This window comes from Oncorhynchus nerka, linkage group LG11 (assembly GCF_034236695.1).
Source record: "Oncorhynchus nerka isolate Pitt River linkage group LG11, Oner_Uvic_2.0, whole genome shotgun sequence".
Lineage (NCBI taxonomy): Eukaryota > Metazoa > Chordata > Actinopteri > Salmoniformes > Salmonidae > Oncorhynchus > Oncorhynchus nerka.
The window spans coordinates 66,857,077-66,874,973 of NC_088406.1; the positions used below are offsets into that span (position 1 = coordinate 66,857,077).

General features: G+C 43.1%; 2 protein-coding genes across 3 annotated transcripts in view; both read left to right on the plus strand.

Moving 5' to 3' along the window:
- LOC115137555 (uncharacterized) overlaps positions 1 to 9,231 on the plus strand; it is a 33,871-nt gene extending 24,640 nt beyond the window's left edge. Inside the window, exons 5-8 of one of the 2 annotated variants that reach the window (XM_065024825.1) lie at positions 2,440 to 2,551; positions 2,799 to 2,926; positions 5,598 to 5,657; positions 7,804 to 9,231. In XM_065024825.1, coding sequence (XP_064880897.1) covers positions 2,440 to 2,551; positions 2,799 to 2,926; positions 5,598 to 5,657; positions 7,804 to 8,739 — 1,236 coding nt within the window. In that variant the 3' untranslated portion in view covers positions 8,740 to 9,231. The remainder of the gene's footprint in view (positions 1 to 2,439; positions 2,552 to 2,798; positions 2,927 to 5,597; positions 5,658 to 7,803) is intronic. The other variant, XM_065024826.1, reaches the window with a different exon arrangement.
- Positions 9,232 to 12,238: 3,007 nt separating this feature from the next.
- Positions 12,239 to 15,619, plus strand: LOC135574045 (zinc finger protein 184-like). The gene is made up of 3 exons (XM_065024837.1): positions 12,239 to 12,703; positions 13,661 to 13,782; positions 13,959 to 15,619. Exons 1-3 carry the CDS (start codon positions 12,451 to 12,453, stop codon positions 15,153 to 15,155), a joined length of 1,572 nt encoding a protein of 523 aa, XP_064880909.1. The 5' UTR covers positions 12,239 to 12,450; the 3' UTR covers positions 15,156 to 15,619.
- The last annotated feature ends 2,278 nt before the right edge of the window (positions 15,620 to 17,897 follow it).

Below are 17,897 nucleotides of genomic sequence, written 5' to 3' on the forward strand. Positions count from 1 at the left end.
TTATTAACACTTGCTATAACTAGCACTGCAGCTGCATTGAATGAGTACAGCAAAGTGTTCCGATGAGCTAGTGTTGTTATTATTAGTGGATGATCTTTTTTTATATGAAGGAGCATTTCCTTTTCTCTGGTCATACGAGTAACAACATCAATTGGTGCATGTGGCAGAAATGGGTTTTGCCATCAACTGAAAGACTGTGTCCCCTTTTCTCAGTGTAGGGAGGCAGAGTGGGGGGGGGGGTGAATTAGGTGACAGGTAACCTCACCGCTGCTCCCTCCCCTCAGACTGACCGTCACATGCAGGCCATCAGTCCAGTAAAAACAATTATGCTCACTCAGTTGTGCCTCACAAGTAATACAACAAATGATCTATTACAGTGTGATCATAAACCTAAAATGGTCTGAGAAGAACAACATTGGCAGGGCAATTTAATAAGCATAGTCAATATGCATTGATAATGTGTTGGGCCTATAGCCTATTGCACAAACCTCATTGCTACAGTACTGTTTTTAATTGGTTAATGTTGTGGTAGATCTTGGCTTGCATTTAGACTCCGAATGTGATCTTACTTCAAAAAAGGTTGGTGACCACTTATGTAAAGTGGTGTAAATTCAGCTAACTAGATAGCAGCTCAGTTGAGTTAGCCTACAAAGTCACCTACTAGTAGTACTGTAATAATATATATATATATAATTTTTTTTAAACATTTTCATAACGTATTTACTTACTTGAATAGGTTCTCCCACTGCCTCTGTTTTTTTGGGTCCTTACAAAAACAAAATAATGGGCAATCAAATCAAATCAAATTTTATTTGTCACATACACATGGTTAGCAGATGTTAATGCGAGTGTAGCGAAATCTTCAAGATATTTCCGGTGGTAGCAAAGCGCAGCCAGTAGCCATGTGGACGACTGGGCAAAAAGTGTGTATGTCACCAGAGCAGTTTAGAATGTGTTGTGATGTTTGACTTTACCAGCGTAATCCACTTTCAGTTTCAATAAATATCAATCGCAAGTCTGTCGGCCACACTTGATAACTTGAAAACCAGCGCTTGAAACCAGCATACGCAACAACTCTCTACAAAATGTGTCCTACTTGTCAGGAGAATTTTCAATCACAATGATAATAACAAACCAATCAATAGCTTTGATCAATCCCAGAGGTTTGTAAGACCATGGGCTTAATAATAATTAGTCAAAGACTCAGTTTATGCAAAAGGTTAGTATAGTTTATTCACGAGAACGTTCTAAAGTCAAGAATACAAAAACATATATTTTATAGCTGCGCACATACTTCCACACAAACAGTAGGTATTCTACGCACATACTGTATCACTACCCAGCCTACAAAGATTAGGGAGACTGTGAGAAGCACTCCCTGTCCTCCCCCAAGATTAGGGAGACTGTGAGAAGCACTCCCTGTCCTCCCCCGAGATTAGGGAGACTGTGAGAAGCACTCCCTGTCCTCCCCCAAGATTAGGGAGACTGTGAGAAGCACTCCCTGTCCTCCCCCAAGATTAGGGAGACTGTGAGAAGCACTCCCTGTCCTCCCCCAAGATTAGGGAGACTGTGAGAAGCACTCCCTGTCCTCCCCCAAGATTAGGGAGACTGTGAGAAGCACTCCCTGTCCTCTCCCAAGATTAGGGAGACTGTGAGAAGCACTCCCTGTCCTCCCCCAAGATTAGGGAGACCGTGAGAAGCACTCCCTGTCCTCCCCCAAGATTAGAGAGACCGTGAGAAGCACTCCCTGTCCTCCCCCAAGATTAGGGAGACTGTGAGAAGCACTCCCTGTCCTCCCCCAAGATTAGGGAGACCGTGAGAAGCACTCCCTGTCCTCCCCCAAGATTAGAGAGACCGTGAGAAGCACTCCCTGTCCTCCCCCAAGATTAGGGAGACTGTGAGAAGCACTCCCTGCCCTCTCCCAATCTCCCAGCCTAGCCAGGTTGGCACTGAATTTTGCTCAGACAGTCTGTGTTTAAGATACTATAAACAATATATTGTACAGATATATTGTTTTACCCTAATTCTGACTAAAACTACACACATCATTAATTATAATTTTACTGACTATAATCAATTTCATACAATTATATGGTTTCAGGGTGGAATATTCTAATCATTCATGTAAACATATCAATTCCATTATCACTACCCCAACACACAGCACCCATTCAACAGGGCTTTGGGCGAGGGTTCTTGAACTGTAACATCCAATCAGAATCTTGCCCCTGGGAGCAAGTGGCCCATTCAAACCATTTTTGTAATACAAAAATTATCCAGACCTTCAAGGGAGGCGTGACAACGATGTGATTTTGAACTTATGGCAATGCGAGACTATACTCATAGCAATCCCTCATTGACCATCAGAAGATGCTCCATAGCAGGGTGCTCATATCAGATTTCTTGATCCAACATCCTCTCACTCTGTATCTCTTACAGTCAGTAGACATGGAGGATGGGAAGCCTGATCTGTTGATAGTCAAAGAGGAGACAATAGAAGATGGACCAGAGAACATTGACCTGCTGAGTGGACTAAAGATGGGGGAGCAAGGTAAGAGAGAAATACATATAGCCTACATACAGTAATAGATATTCAATGGGAATAGTGATGCGCCTGGCTATTTTTTTTTCTTTTTTTTTTCTCATTCATAAAATGAAATCAATACAACTTATGTTTACATACAAAAACACACATTAAAATGTATGAACTTGACATGGTAATTAACAAAAAAAAACTTCACATGTAGAGTTTTCTCTGCCATGTTTGTAAAGTCTTATTTTGTAACCTCTTCCTGTAGGTGATTGGCTGGAGGCAAACAGAGGAGACTGGGGAGCCGTCTTGGATTCCCAGACCCAGACCGGTGCAGCCAAGGGCCCAGGGGACGATATCACTGAGCAGGCCAGGACCAGAGGTGACATAGTGGAGGTCAGTGGATGGGACAGCGTCCTCATCTCTGGGCTGGGGAACAACACTGTTAACCACAACCAGAAACAGACTGACGAACACAAAACAACAACCGAACTTAGTCTCCATGACAACAGACTAGCTGAGACCAGGGTGAGGTGTAGATTTAGTCTGCTAGGACAGGGAGGTGTCCATATGCAATGAAAGAGAACAGACACAGACTGGGCTAGAAATGCGTTGTCCTGCTTCTATAGTTGTGATTCAGAGAGACTGAAGGCGCCTCAGGTTAACCCCCTAACAGGTGCTGCCTTCAGCCTGCCTTCTATAGGATCTATCAACTGGAACATGGACCCTGCGACAACACAGACACTCCCTGGCCTTCATCCTCCTCACACTCCCCTTATGTTAAACCAGACCTTAGACAATGCCAGTGCCTCAACACTAAATGGCTACACAAGCCCATTGACAAATGACAGTAGTAGTAATGCCATCAGTAGATCTAGTGGCAAAGAGAAGCGCTTCCTGTGTTCGTTCTGTGGGAAAGTTCCGTTTGCCCAACAGGTGGAGATCCACCAGAGGATGCACATGGGAGAAATAGTTTGACTGCCATCTTTACCGGGCCAGTTTCTCCCATTTGTCCAGCCTGAAGAGGCACCAGAGAGTCCACACGGGGGGAGAAATCCTACAGCTGCTCCCAGTGTGAGAAGAGGTTCTCCCACCAGCACCATCTGAAGATACACCTGAAAGTCCACACGGGAGAAAGGCTGTTCACACTACTGGGAAGAATTTCTCAGAGAGGAGCTACCTCACCATAGACCAGCAAAAAATGCACACGGCCCATGAATAGTAATAATAATAATATATTTATTTACAGTTGAAGTCGGAAGTTTACATACACCTTAGCCAAATACATTTAAACTCAGTTTTTCACAATTCCTGACATTTAATCCTAGTAAGAAATTCCTGTCTTAGGGCAGTTAGGATCACCACTTTATTTTAAGAATGTGAAATGTCAGAATAATAGTGGAGAGAATGATTCATTTCAGCTTTTAGTATTTGGTAGGATTGCCTTTAAATTGTTTAACTTGGATCAAACGTCTTGGGTAGCCTTCCACAAGCTTCCCACAATAAGTTGGGTGAATTTTGGCCCATTCCTCCTGACAGAGCTGGTGTAACTGAGTCAGGTTTGTAGGCCTCCTTGCTCGCACACGCTTTTTCAGTTATGCCCACGCATTTTCTATGGGATTTAGGTCAGGGCTTTGTGATGGCCACTCCAATACCTTGACTTTGTTGTCCTTAAGCCATTTTGCCACAACTTTGGAAGTATGCTTGGGGTCATTGTCCATTTGTAAGACCCATTTGTGACCAAGCTTTAACTTATGTCTTGAGATGTTGCTTCAATATATCCACATAATTTTCATTCACATAATTTTCATTTTGGGGCGCCAGGGTAGCCTAGTGGTTAGAGCGTTGGACTAGTAACCGAAAGGTTGCAAGTTCATATCCCCGAGCTGACAAGGTACAAATCTGTCATTCTGCCCCTAAACAAGCAGTTAACCCACTCTTCCTAGGCCGTCATTGAAAATAAGAATTTGTTCTTAACTGACTTGCCTAGTTAAATAGAGGTAAAATTTTAAAAAATCTTCATAATGCCATCTATTTTGTGAATTGCACCAGTCCCTCCTGCAGCAAAGCACCCCCACAACATGATGCTGCCATCTCCGTGCTTCGCGGTTGGGATGGTGTTCTTCGACTTGCAAGCCTGCCCCTTTTTCCTCCAAACATAACTATGGTCATTATGGCAAAACAGTTCTATTTTTGTTTCATCAGACCAGAGGACATTTCTCCAAAAAGTATGATCTTTGTCCCCATGTGCAGTTGCAAATCGTAGTCTGGCTTTTTTATGGCGGTTTTGGAGCAGTGGCTTCTTCCTTGCTGAGTGGCCTTTTAGGTTTTATCGATATAGGTCTCGTTTTAATGTGGATATACATCATTTTGTGCCTGTTTACTCCAGCATCTTCACAAGGTCCTTTGCTGTTGTTCTGGGATTGATTCGCACCTTTCTCACCATGTACGTTCATCTCTAGGAGACAGAATACATCTCCTTCCTGAGCAGTATGATCACTGTGTGGTCCCATGGTGTTTATACTTGCGTACTATTGTTTGTACAGATGAACGTGGTACCTTCAGCCATTTGGAAATTGCTCCCAAGGATGAACCAGACTGTTTAAAGGCACAGTCAACTTAGTGTATGTCAACTTCTGGAATTGTGATACAGTGAATGATAGGGGAAATAGTCTGTCTGTAAACAATTTTTGGAAAAATTACTTGTCATGCACAAAGTAGATCTCCTAACCGACTTGCCAAAACTATAGTTTGTTAACAAGAAATGTGTGGAGTGGTTGAAAACAAATGTTAATGACTCCAACCTAAGTGTATGTAAACTTCCGACTTCAACTGTATATAGAGCTTTTCATACATAATCTGTTACTTTTTAAAAACAAGGGAGCTGGCAGTTCATGGGAGAGGGTCTTCCACAGCTAGATGATGATGCAGTTCAGTAAAGGTGTAGCTTGATTGGAGGCAGCGTCAATGGTACAGCCAGGGAGGGAGACACATCAGTCAGACAGGCCCGGAGCTTTATCAGGCACATCTGTCTCTGCAGTTCACAGCTCCCCTTCCTCCTCTGTAGGTAGGCTGGAACATCCACCACCGAATGTGTAGCCCCCATCTGGGTGATGCATCGGCAGCAGTAAGTGCCTGGAGGCCACCACACCTGGGCAGTAATCAGCAACAGTCTCCTACTAGATGAGCCTCTGTCATCCTCTTACACCACAATCCACATCTTTCTATGTAGTACTTGTTTGTTTTGTAACTTTTTATGTTTTTTTTTGTTTTGTAACTAATTATGTTGATTTTGAATGTATTGTATGATTGGACAGAGTAGATGATATGGTGATGGTTGGTGTGTCTTTAAAAATGCTTAACTGATGAAAGGTGGCAACCCTGACCTGCTGTTTGATGGTAGTGTTTTAAAATAAGGAAATTATATTGCCTTAATTCATGTTTACTTGACATGGAGTAGTGAAGATGTGTGTAATGTTTAACCTTTTCCAAAGTATTCTAACATTCATTTTATCAGAGCGAGGGTACCAGATTTACAGAAAATGGAAAGTGTTACCATAGTGAGAAAAGTTATTCTAGTCACAGGTATTGTTTTGTGCAATAAAAGTAGGGGAGAGTGGGGTATTCTGGGTCATTTTTTACAATCAGCATTACTACGTCAAGGGAAATATAGTATTCTTTCTAACAAAAATATCTACATATATTTCAGGATGTTCTGTATCCCTGGAAATAATCAGAATTCATGTAAACATTACAGTTTTGAAAACATAGCTTGTCCAAAAATAAAAGTGGTCTCTTGGCACAACTTCCCTCAGGTATGTGGTAAGTTGAGCATTTGGGACAGGGTAAGTTGAACTGCCTTGGGGTAAGTCGGTGATAGTTTCCTGTGACAGTGGGTGATGGTGGTGGTCGTCAAAGTTCTAATTAACGGAATGTGGTTGGTATATTGTATATCTTAAATGTATACAGTAGATCTGTCTGTTCGATATCACTTACCCTTCCATTTCTTGACCAGTTGTCTTGGACAGGGATGTTGTTTCGGTGTGCCAGTTTGTAGGCATGTTCTCTGCATTTGAGCCTACTACGCCCATGAAACCGGTCCGCAAGTTTCTTGATATGTTTAGCAAGCTCAGACTCCGTGTCATCAGATAAGACATTGGTGCCTCTGCTACTCTATCATAGCCTCTCTTTCACACAGGTCCATGTTTGTTGTTATTTTTTTGTCAATGTACCTCTTCGGTGTCATTCAGTCTATTTGTTCATCTCTTGCTGCCGCTCCAATGGACTTATTCCCTTCTCTCACGTTCTTGGGGTTTAGACCCCTGCTTGTTTTCCGTTTGTACATACAGGGCATGATGATGTCTGCTCTGTAACAATAAAAACACATCTTGAGTTTATATGCATTGCACATTGCAAAAATACTGTGCATAAAACTGACTAAATGTAATCATCATTTGTATGGGGTATGGTGGCCATTGGCTCAACTTACCCCAAGGCATACATTTTTACTATATTAGCCCAAATAGCTCCAAGGATGCACTTTCATGCCATGTTTAGGGCCTCATGTTGAAGCTTATAGAGACCCCAAATAATGTATAAAACAATCTACTTTGGTTTAGATACAAGCGTCATGAAAACTACAACAACAATTAAAACAAACAAAAATTTGCTAGCTTTCTTACCACTTTTTCAATGTGGTGTCTTCCTTCACAGACTCCATGAAATAATGGTTAGTGCTATCTGGAATCCTTTGGACTTCCCTACCCTAAACCCTAACCTCACCCATTTTAAATTTCAACTTCAATTGGGTAACATCAGATTTGGGACTTCCAAGGGATATCAGAGAGCATGGACCATGAAATGATGACCTCTTCCTAAATATTTGGTCACATGATTCATTTTGTGTATGGTTTCTTAGAAACAAACACTCTCCCCTACTTCAGTTCTTTATGTAAGTGTATGACCATTTGAAACCATGTTGAAATTAAATACAAAATTGACTCTGTTCTGACTGACAAAACAAAATATAAATTCTGGGACTGTGTTTCCCTTATCTCAGTCAAACCAAAACATTATACTTCATTCTTGAATCAACACACATGGCCATATTTTATAATAAACTCCAATGGCTCCATATTGTTAGGTACTTGAATCACAGTGTTAGAGATGGGCTTGACTGTGGTAAACATTTTATAATGTCATGTTTCTGTGTGTACAGGAAATCATTTCTTATTTAAACCTTTTAAGCTTTTCTGTTGTATTTGTGTTTGCAGTCTGCAGTCCATGAGGACCTGCTGATATCCGGTGTTGCTTGCGGGAGAGACTGGACCTCTGATGTGGCTGATCACAAACCCTGGCCCCGGATCAGAACTCTGGATCAGGATCTGTCGCTCTTCCTTCCTGAGTCGGAAACGGGACCCAACCACGAGGGACAGAGACTCCACCACCACACAGAACACAACCAGTGGACAGGTGGACTGAACAACCTCAGTCCTGGTGGTCATCAGAGAGACAGAGGCTCCAGTCAGGGATCCAGTCTGCAGCCCAGACCCTTCTCTTCACAGTCTCAGTGCAGGGATGTAGCAGGGCCTGGGGCTGATAAAGATAGACCCTCCTGTTCTTATGATACAAACACCACAGTATCCATGATGAACAGAGCAGGTCTTCCTGGGCTTCAGCCTTCACAGAGAGTGGTGGGAGACCCCCCTGGTGGTAGTCTATCAGCAGGTCTGTCTTCTCCTTCAGGGTCTTGTCTAATGCCTGGTGAATGGGTTCATAGAAAGCTTGGACCTGGGTCTAGCTTTCCTCAGTTACCTCATGGTTACCCCACCAATACAGACAGGTTCAGGATGGGCATTTACCACAAGAAGGACCTAGCCTATAGCACAGCACATAATCCCAACAACACCCAAACAATGGCTCAAGGAGGGAGCTCAAAGACTAACCACCTGAGAGTGGTGGCTCCTGCTTCTACCTCCTCTGGTGTCATTGGGTCACAACGTGGGAGACCGAGCATTAGGACGGACGATGACAAGCCGTACACCTGCCCCACGTGTGGGAAGCGCTTTGCTAAAGCAAACTATGTGAAGGAGCACCAGACTGTTCACACCAAGGAGAGGCCCTTCAAGTGCAAATTATGTTACAAGAGCTTCTCCTTCCTGAGTAACCTCATCAGACATAGGAGTGTCCACAACGGGGAGAAATCATAGCAGTGTGGCTTGAGATGTACACAGGGGATATCTGGGAACCATTATTTAGCTGACATTTTTGAAAATACAGTATAAGTGGAAGGCCCCTCCAAACCCCCAGAATTTAAAAAAAATCAATGAATATTTTTCATGATTGGTATACACCCACACCATTTAAAAAATACATTTTTTTAATTGAACCTTTATTTAACTTGGCAAGTCAGTTAAGAACAAATTCTTATTTACAATGAAGACCTACACCAGCCAAACCCGGATGACGCTGGACCAATTGTCCCTATGGGACTCCCAATCACGGCCGTTTGTGATACAGCCTGGATTCGAATCCAGGCTGTGTCTGTTGTTAGGGTATGCCCACACCATTCCAACAAAGAAAATATACTTTTTAATTAATCACTCATATTGTAATTATATGTCAATAATCAGCTAGGGGAAATCTGATTTTCAATATTGTGATGCCATTTTTATAATTGAATAAAGAATATATACAACAAATTTTCCATGAACATGTTTCTGTGCCAATGCACCACACAACCAATAAACAAAGCATACCTATTTCAGGCACTAAAATATCATGGATTGCGTTTTCAACACCACAATAAATAGACTATGTCAATCTCGACAAACAGAAAATACATCCCTCCCTACCTTGTAGGCTTACCCAGTATCGAAGGCTTGGCTTGACGATCTCTGAATCTCATGAAACTTTTTGGTGTTTTGTAACCAATGTCTCTTTCCATGAATCAATTGGCCACTGCACAGTTTGGATTGATCGATTTTATTTGTCAGTTTATTTGTCACTGCAACTCGCTGTTGGCTGGGCTCCCTGCCTGTGCCATTAAACCCCTACAACTCATCCAGAACGCCGCAGCCCGTCTGGTGTTCAACCTTCCCAAGTTCTCTCACGTCACCCCGCTCCTCCGCTCTCTCCACTGGCTTCCAGTTGAAGCTCGCATCCGCTACAAGACCATGGTGCTTGCCTACGGAGCTGTGAGGGGAACGGCACCTCAGTACCTCCAGGCTCTGATCAGGCCCTACACCCAAACAAGGGCACTGCGTTCATCCACCTCTGGCCTGCTCGCCTCCCTACCACTGAGGAAGTACAGTTCCCGCTCAGCCCAGTCAAAACTGTTCGCTGCTCTGGCCCCCCAATGGTGGAACAAACTCCCTCACGACGCTTGGAAAATTCCAGAAAATGATGTCATAGCTTTAGAAGCTTCCGATAGGCTAATTGATGTTATTTGAGTCAACTGGAGGTGTACCTGTGGATATATTTCAAGGCCTACCTTCAAACTCAGTGCCTCTTTGCTTGACATCATGAGAAATTCAAAATAAATCAGCAGACCTCAACAAGTCTGGTTCATCCTTGGGAGCAATTTCCAAATGCCTGAAGGTACCACGTTCATCTGCACAAACAATAGTACGAAAGTATAAACACCATGGGACCACGCAGCCGCTTAGGAAGGAGACGCGTTCTGTCTCCTAGAGATGAACGTACTTTGGTGCGAAAAGTGCAAATCAATCCCAGAACAGCAGCAAAGGACCATGTGAAGATCCTGGAGGAAACGGGTAAAAAAAGTATCTATATCCACAGTAAAATGTGTCCTATATCGACATAACCTGAAAGGCCGCTCAGCAAGGAAGAAGCCACTGTTCCAAATCCGCCATAAAAAAGCCAGACTATGGTTTGCAACTGCACATGGGGACAAAGATGGTACTTTTTGGAGAAATGTCCTCTGGTCTGATGACACAAAAATAGAACTGTTTGGCAGTAATGACCATTATGTTTGGAGGAAAAGGGGGAGGCTTGCAAGCTGAAGAATACCATCCCAACCGTGAAGCACGGGGGTGGCAGCATCATGTTGTGGGGGTGCTTCACAAAATATATGGCATTATGAGGGAGGAAAATTATGTGGATATATTGAAGCAACATCTCAAGACATCAGTCAGGAAGTTAAAGCTTGGTCGCAAGTGGGTCTTCCAAATGGACAATGACCCCAAGCATACTTCCAAAGTTGTGGCAAAATGGCTTAAGGACAACAAAGTCAAGGTATTGGAGTGGCAATCACAAAGCCCTGACCTCAAGCCTATAGAACATTTGTGGGAAAAAGCTTGTGTGAGCAAGGAGGCCTACAAACCTGACTCAGTTACACCAGCTCTGTCAGGAGGAATGGGTCAAAATTCACCCAATTTATTGAGGGAAGCTTGTGGAAGGCTACTCAAAATGTTTGACCCAAGTTAAACAATTTAAAGGCAATGCTATCAAATACTAATTGAGTATATGTCAACTTCTGACCCACTGGGAATGTGATGAAAGAAATAAAAGCTGAAAGAAATCGTTCTCTACTATTATTCTGACATTTCACATACTTAAAATAAAGTGGTGATCCTAATTGACCTAAGACAGGGAATTTTTACTAGGATTAAATTTCAGGAATTGTGAAAAAATGAGTTTAAATGTATTTGGCTAAGGTGTATGTAAAATTCTGACTTCAACTGTATATATACATACATATATTCCTTTTATATATATATATATATATATATATATATATATATATATAAAGGAAGAGAAGCTTATGTCTAATCCAAGATATATAGAGATATGCCGGTGGCATACTGCTATACACATATAGACGTACAGAAGGAGGGTCATTTGTTCATTTTCGATCCAAATACTTTTTATGAAGATCAGCATTATATTGTTAAGTTATAGGAGTAACTCTGGAAGGCCTGAAATAGTCTACCTCACCTAAAGTTCAACTGTCGGAGTCAGTTGGAATGCCGGGGCGCATTGCCTTCATATCATAGGCCTGCCGTAGCTAAAGCTTAATAATAGCCACCATACCAGACCCTCACAAACGTTTATAAAATTATTAGCATTATATCAAAAGTAAGTCAAGCCATTTGTATAGGGAAAATGCGATCAGAAGAGTAAATGTAAACCAGGGGGGGAAACGCACTACCCTTCCCTGTGCCCAATAAAAAAAAACACAACCCTCCCCTATTTTTCCTCCCTCCAGTAAATGTCGATCTGGCCCTTACTTTAAAGGTAAACTTTGGGCAAAAAAACACAAAAATAACGGCTTTAAACTGTCTAAATAATCAATGCACCGTAACACCAGGTCATCTAATGCTTAAAAACAAAATGGATGAATAAGATGTTTGGAAATAAACCGATTCTGAATAACGGGAGGGACACGTCCCCCTCACCCCCCGTGGCAATTTCGCATATTCTGCGCAGAGTACTGGCTTGAGCAGTACTCTGTATTTTGAATAACTGAGGCTTACTGTTTTGTTTTGTATTTCTTTTTTCGTGGTTGAGATTGGTATACACCCACACGATTTTTAAAAGGTATTTAATATAACCTTTATTTAACTAGGCAAGTCAGTTTGAAAGATTTGTAGATTTTTTTTCAAAATTTTCCCCCAATCCAGTAGTAGGCGGCAATACACCTTTTTTGTCTGGATGTAGTCCACCCTAAAACCCCACCAAATAAGAATTAAACGGAAGTAAATAATGACCAAGACAAATATACACGTTAGCGTTTTTATTGTTGTTATTTAGACGTTTATTAACATTCTGGAATTCAAAACCTTCACAGCATCACATACTTACCCCAGGTAGTGTTTAATTCGCTTTGGAGACAGAACTTGGTTGATAGATGTTTGTTATCTAGTTAACGTTAACTCTTCGCTAGCTAGCTGCTAACAATGGCTAATTTTAACGGTGTGGTTTTTCACACTCAAATAGCCTCCATTATGGAGGTTCTAGCGAATGCAGCCGTGGCAGAGATCTGTAAACTCGTAGACGACGACTATGCAGTGTTTCGTTTGGACATTTCTCAAAGCCAAAAACAAAACAGGGCGTTGCGGAGGAAACTACAGCTACTGGAACGGGAGCGCGTCCTCGCCAGTCGTCCCAGTAGTGGCAAGATCATCGATCGATACAGAGGAATGGCAAGAGGTACAATTAGCAGAAGTCCGAGGCTGCAGGGTCTATCGACCCGTTCCCCTCTGTGCATGTGTGACTTGAGATGCATTATCCCAGCTTGGTTTCATAGACTAGACGTAACATTGTAAATGCAAATCCGACACACTCAAAATTAGTATGAAATGTTATGTTTGGTATAGTTACATAAGACCGATGGTCGGGACGTATAAAGCAAACGTCTAGCAAACCCAAAGGTTGCGAGTTTGAATTTCTTCAAGGACAATTTTAGCATTTGACCTAATTAGCTACTTTTCAACTACTTACTACTTTTTAGCAAATTTGCAACTACTTAGCATGTTAGCTAACCCTTCCCCTAAGTTACCCCTTTAACCTAACTCCTGAACTTAACCCCTAGCCTAGCTAACGTTAGGCACCTAGATAGAATTCATAACATTTCATACATTTTAGCAAATTCGTAACATACTGTAAGTTTAGCAAATTCGTAACGTGTAATTTGTAAAATGTCATATGAAATGGCTGATGGACAGCCACAAATGAATACATACCATACAAAACGTAACATGTCATAATAAATGAAGTGTCTCAGAATTACATACAGAATATTACAAAATGCTCTGATACCAGGTTGGTTAACCACATAATGGTTAACCAGAATTGGGTGTTGGTCAGTTTTTGGATAGTATGCAATAATTCCCCTGATTACTTAGCTTTCTTGCACAAAGACACAATGTCATATTCTAACCAGATTCATGATTTAGTGTATTTCTAATTATTTACTAAATTAAAACAATGTGATGCATGGAACATAATCAATCAATCTATAAATAGTATATCAAGAAGTTATGAGAAGTGTTACCTTACATCCTTGCCAATTCTAGACAGTCAAAACAGTCAATAGTGTAAAATGTACCATTGAGCATTGACAGTATCTAAACTAACCACCTCTTTTCCCCCCAATAATTTTCTCAGGTGAAGGACATCTCGCGGGAGGTCACAGGAAGCCAGTGGGACACAATACATGGAGAGATGACCAACCAATCCCTGTTAATGAGGGGAGTGGAACCTCAACCCAGCACATTATCAGGATAGAGGTTAGTGTAATAGTGTTACATCAAATGTGGCCAGTTTATTTCAGAAAGGCTCCCCTCAGATATTCATGTACATCCTTATTTATCTGCCATAGAGGAGATTGTGAGACTTCCCTATGACGTTGTTATCCAATTGAACTCATGTACCAGTTAAATAACCTCCCCTCTTCTTGTGTCAGCCAGCAGATGCAGAGAATGCAGGTCCTGGGGTCAAGCAGGAGAGGTCTGAAGGAGAGGAGGACCCACAGCACAGCAGAGACATCCAGACTGGAGCGGCTGGAGTGCCCCCTATAGCCACGGAGGACCACTCCACCTCCCCAGCGCAGCCCAGGATCCGACGCAGCATCACGGAGGTCAATGGAACGCTGAACACTGTCCTCAAGTCAGAGACCGACACCAAGATTTTACTTGTAACACACAGGCTCTTACACCCAGGATCTGACCGCAGATCAGACCCAGAGAGATTGGGGCCGGGGAGACTGGGCTGTCCTCCTGCTCCTGGGTCAGAGTATTTACCGGTATTTCACCAGAACCAGAGGATGGGTCATTCCCGTGGAGATGGTGACACGTTAGACACTGGTGGTGATGATCTGTCTTGTTCTTACACTACAGAGATGGACCCTGGCAACATATCCTTGGGTTTAGAGACACAGACTGATCTGTCTAGAGGGGACTGGATCCAGTACAGTAGTAGTATATACTCTGAAGGGTGCCTAGATAAGAAAGGGGAGAATCTGGTCGTAGATGAAGTAACTGTGAAAGTGGAGGGCGACATTCCTCCCACATGGAATGCAGATAGTCACCTAGGAGATGGACACTCACAGGGCAGAGATTTCTTAGATTACAGGGAAAGTATAGAGACGAATGTTAATGTCGCGACCCACTCCCCTTTACACGCGTTCAGGGATTGTGACCTACTGTCCACATCGATGGGACCTTCAGATTCACACACAAGCATCCTTTTCGATCAGGAATTGAACTCAAACGACAGGGCGAGAGCCCAGGCTCAGGGAGGGCGAGTCACATCAGGCAATAGTAAAGAGAAACGGTTCCTCTGCATGTTCTGTAACAAAGGCTTCAGCTGCCCCCAGAAGGTGGAGATCCACCAGAGGGTCCACACAGGGGAGAAGCCCTTCAGCTGTACCAAGTGTCACATGCGCTTCACCGAGGCTGGCAACTTGAAGAGGCACCAGAGGGTCCACACGGGGGAAAAACCCTTCAGCTGTACCCAGTGTCACATGCGCTTCGCCCAGGCTGGAGACCTGAAGAGGCACCAGAGGGTCCACACAGGGGAGAAACCCTACAGCTGCCCCCAGTGTGAGAAGAGGTTCTCCCAACAGCAGCAGCTGAAGATGCACCTGAAGGTCCACGTGTGAGAAAGGCCTTTCACCTGTACGCACTGCGGGAAGAGGTTCTCAGAGAGGAGCTACCTCAGGATACACCAGCAGAAAAAACATTCTACTCCATAACTTAGAAAGTAACCATTCCGCTCAATAGCTTATGATGTTTAGATCAAAACCTGCATTAGACTCAGTGAGAAAGTAGATGCACAAAGTAAACAGCAGGAGTGGGTCAATTTCTACAACTGTGTTGAAGTGCAAGTTCCATTGTGGAATACATAAGGCATATACTGTATGAGCCTAAAGTCTGTTACATATTGTGTTTGTACTGTGTACGCTATACGTTCACAAATGCCTGTTTCATACTACTTTAATGAGAAAGTGAATGCAGTTGATCAAGTTCAGGCAGATTTTTAGTTGAGACCTGTATGTGTGGTTTTCGTATGGTGTATTTAACACTTTTTTAAATGTTTAATAAACACAACTTTTTTTTTACAAGACTTTCATTGAGACTCTCTAGTATACATCACATCTGAACTCACTATTCTGCATACTCCCGATAGTTCTTTATAACCAATATACACTTACTAAATATACCTACACTTACCCACACATTAGAGTTGGGCATTATGGACAAAAATCCATATCCTGATAAATTGCCTGAATTGATGCGATTACTATAAATAGAACAATACGTTTATAACAATGTGCACAACAGTTAAAAAATATATAATTTAAACTACTACTATTGGTTCAATGGTTGTAGCCATCAATTGTCCCATTAACCAACAGCCTCTACCCCCAACCCAATTAATCTTCTCCTTTCCCCCTTCTGATGACCAGGTGGCGAATCGCATCTCTGCATGTCTGGCAGACATATCAGTGTGGATGACGGATCACCACCTCAAGCTGAACCTCGGCAAGACGGAGCTGCTCTTCCTCCCGGGGAAGGACTGCCCGTTCCATGATCTCGCCATCACGGTTGACAACTCCATTGTGTCCTCCTCCCAGAGCGCTAAGAACCTTGGCGTGATCCTGGACAACACCCTGTCGTTCTCAACTAACATCAAGGCGGTGGCCCGTTCTTGTAGGTTCATGCTCTACAACATCCGCAGAGTACGACCCTGCCTCACACAGGAAGCAGCGCAGGTCCTAATCCAGGCACTTGTCATCTCCCGTCTGGATTACTGCAACTCGCTGTTGGCTGGGCTCCCTGCCTGTGCCATTAAACCCCTACAACTCATCCAGAACGCCGCAGCCCGTCTGGTGTTCAACCTTCCCAAGTTTCTCTCACGTCACCCCGCTCCTCCGCTCTCTCCACTGGCTTCCAGTTGAAGCTCGCATCCGCTACAAGACCATGGTGCTTGCCTACGGAGCTGTGAGGGGAACGGCACCTCAGTACCTCCAGGCTCTGATCAGGCCCTACACCCAAACAAGGGCACTGCGTTCATCCACCTCTGGCCTGCTCGCCTCCCTACCACTGAGGAAGTACAGTTCCCGTGCAGCCCAGTCAAAACTGTTCGCTGCTCTGGCCCCCCAATGGTGGAACAAACTCCCTCACGACGCCAGGACAGCGGAGTCAATCACCACCTTCCGGAGACACCTGAAACCCCACCTCTTTCAGGAATACCTAGGATAGGATAAAGTAATCCTTCTCACCCCCCTTAAAAGATTTAGATGCACTATTGTAAAGTGGCTGTTCCACTGGATGTCTTAAGGTGAACGCACCAATTTGTAAGTCGCTCTGGATAAGAGCGTCTGCTAAATGACTTAAATGTAAATGTAAATGTAAGCCATGACTCCTGAACAGCTCATCAGAGGGCTACCCAGAACCCACTTTTACGCTGCTGCTACTCTCTGTTTATTATCTATGCATAGTCACATTCGAAAACTCATTTCATTTCAATCTTCACATTTCATAGGCATATCGTTCATTACAATAAGTAGCCTATCAGCCAAATGCCTGCGATAAGTGATTGGTATTGTCGGTTTGTCTACAATTTCGGTTTAGCATCCCTGCTCTATCACACACTACTGTACACGTCAAAATAGTTTAGCCAGGTTTGTCTGAAGATGACATAGCTGACTCATATTTACATTTAGATTTGAGCTCTTATCCAGAGTGACTTACAGGGCGGCAGGTAGCCTAGTGGTTAGAGCGTTGGACTAGTAACCGAACGGTTGCAAGATTGAATCCCCGAGCTGACAAGGTAAAAATTTGTCATTCTGCCCCTGAACAAGGCAGTTAACCCACTGTTCCAAGGCTGTCGTTGTAAATAAGAATTTGTTCTTAACTGACTTGCCTAATTAAATAAAGGTTAAATAAAAACAGTGGGTGTATGCATTTTCATCAGTTATCAGTTGCAGCCTTCATCTGCCTTTCCAGCTGTTTGGGAGATGGGACTCCTGTATCTCCCTGGCCTTGTGGCTTTGGAATTGAAATGGTTAATCTCCTAGTCTGGCTGCCCGCCAGGGTTTCAGAGCCCAGTCTACCCAACATTTTCAAGTAACTCTGATGTACCCACATCATATTTATGTCCACCATGATGGGAATAACAATGATGAAATCATTCTGTAACTACAGTATAGGTCTCAAACGTAGTGGGGATGTGTAAACACTCCATGTTGAATGTGTATTTATTATCTGTATGTGTGTGAGTATGTACCTGAGAGTGTATGTCTGTGTAATATGTATAACCTGTCTCTACCAGGAGGAGGAGGGTCTGGAGGTGCTGCTGGTGTAGGAGGAGGGGTGTGAGGAAGGTCTGGGGAACCCTG

Coding starts and splice junctions, on each gene's coding strand:
- LOC135574045 (XM_065024837.1), top strand. CDS start 12,451: ATGGCTAATTTTAACGGTGTGGTTTTTCACACTCAAATAGCCTCCATT. Junction 12,704..13,660: donor ATACAGAGGAATGGCAAGAG/GTACAATTAGCA, acceptor TAATTTTCTCAG/GTGAAGGACATCTCGCGGGA. Junction 13,783..13,958: donor AGCACATTATCAGGATAGAG/GTTAGTGTAATA, acceptor TTCTTGTGTCAG/CCAGCAGATGCAGAGAATGC.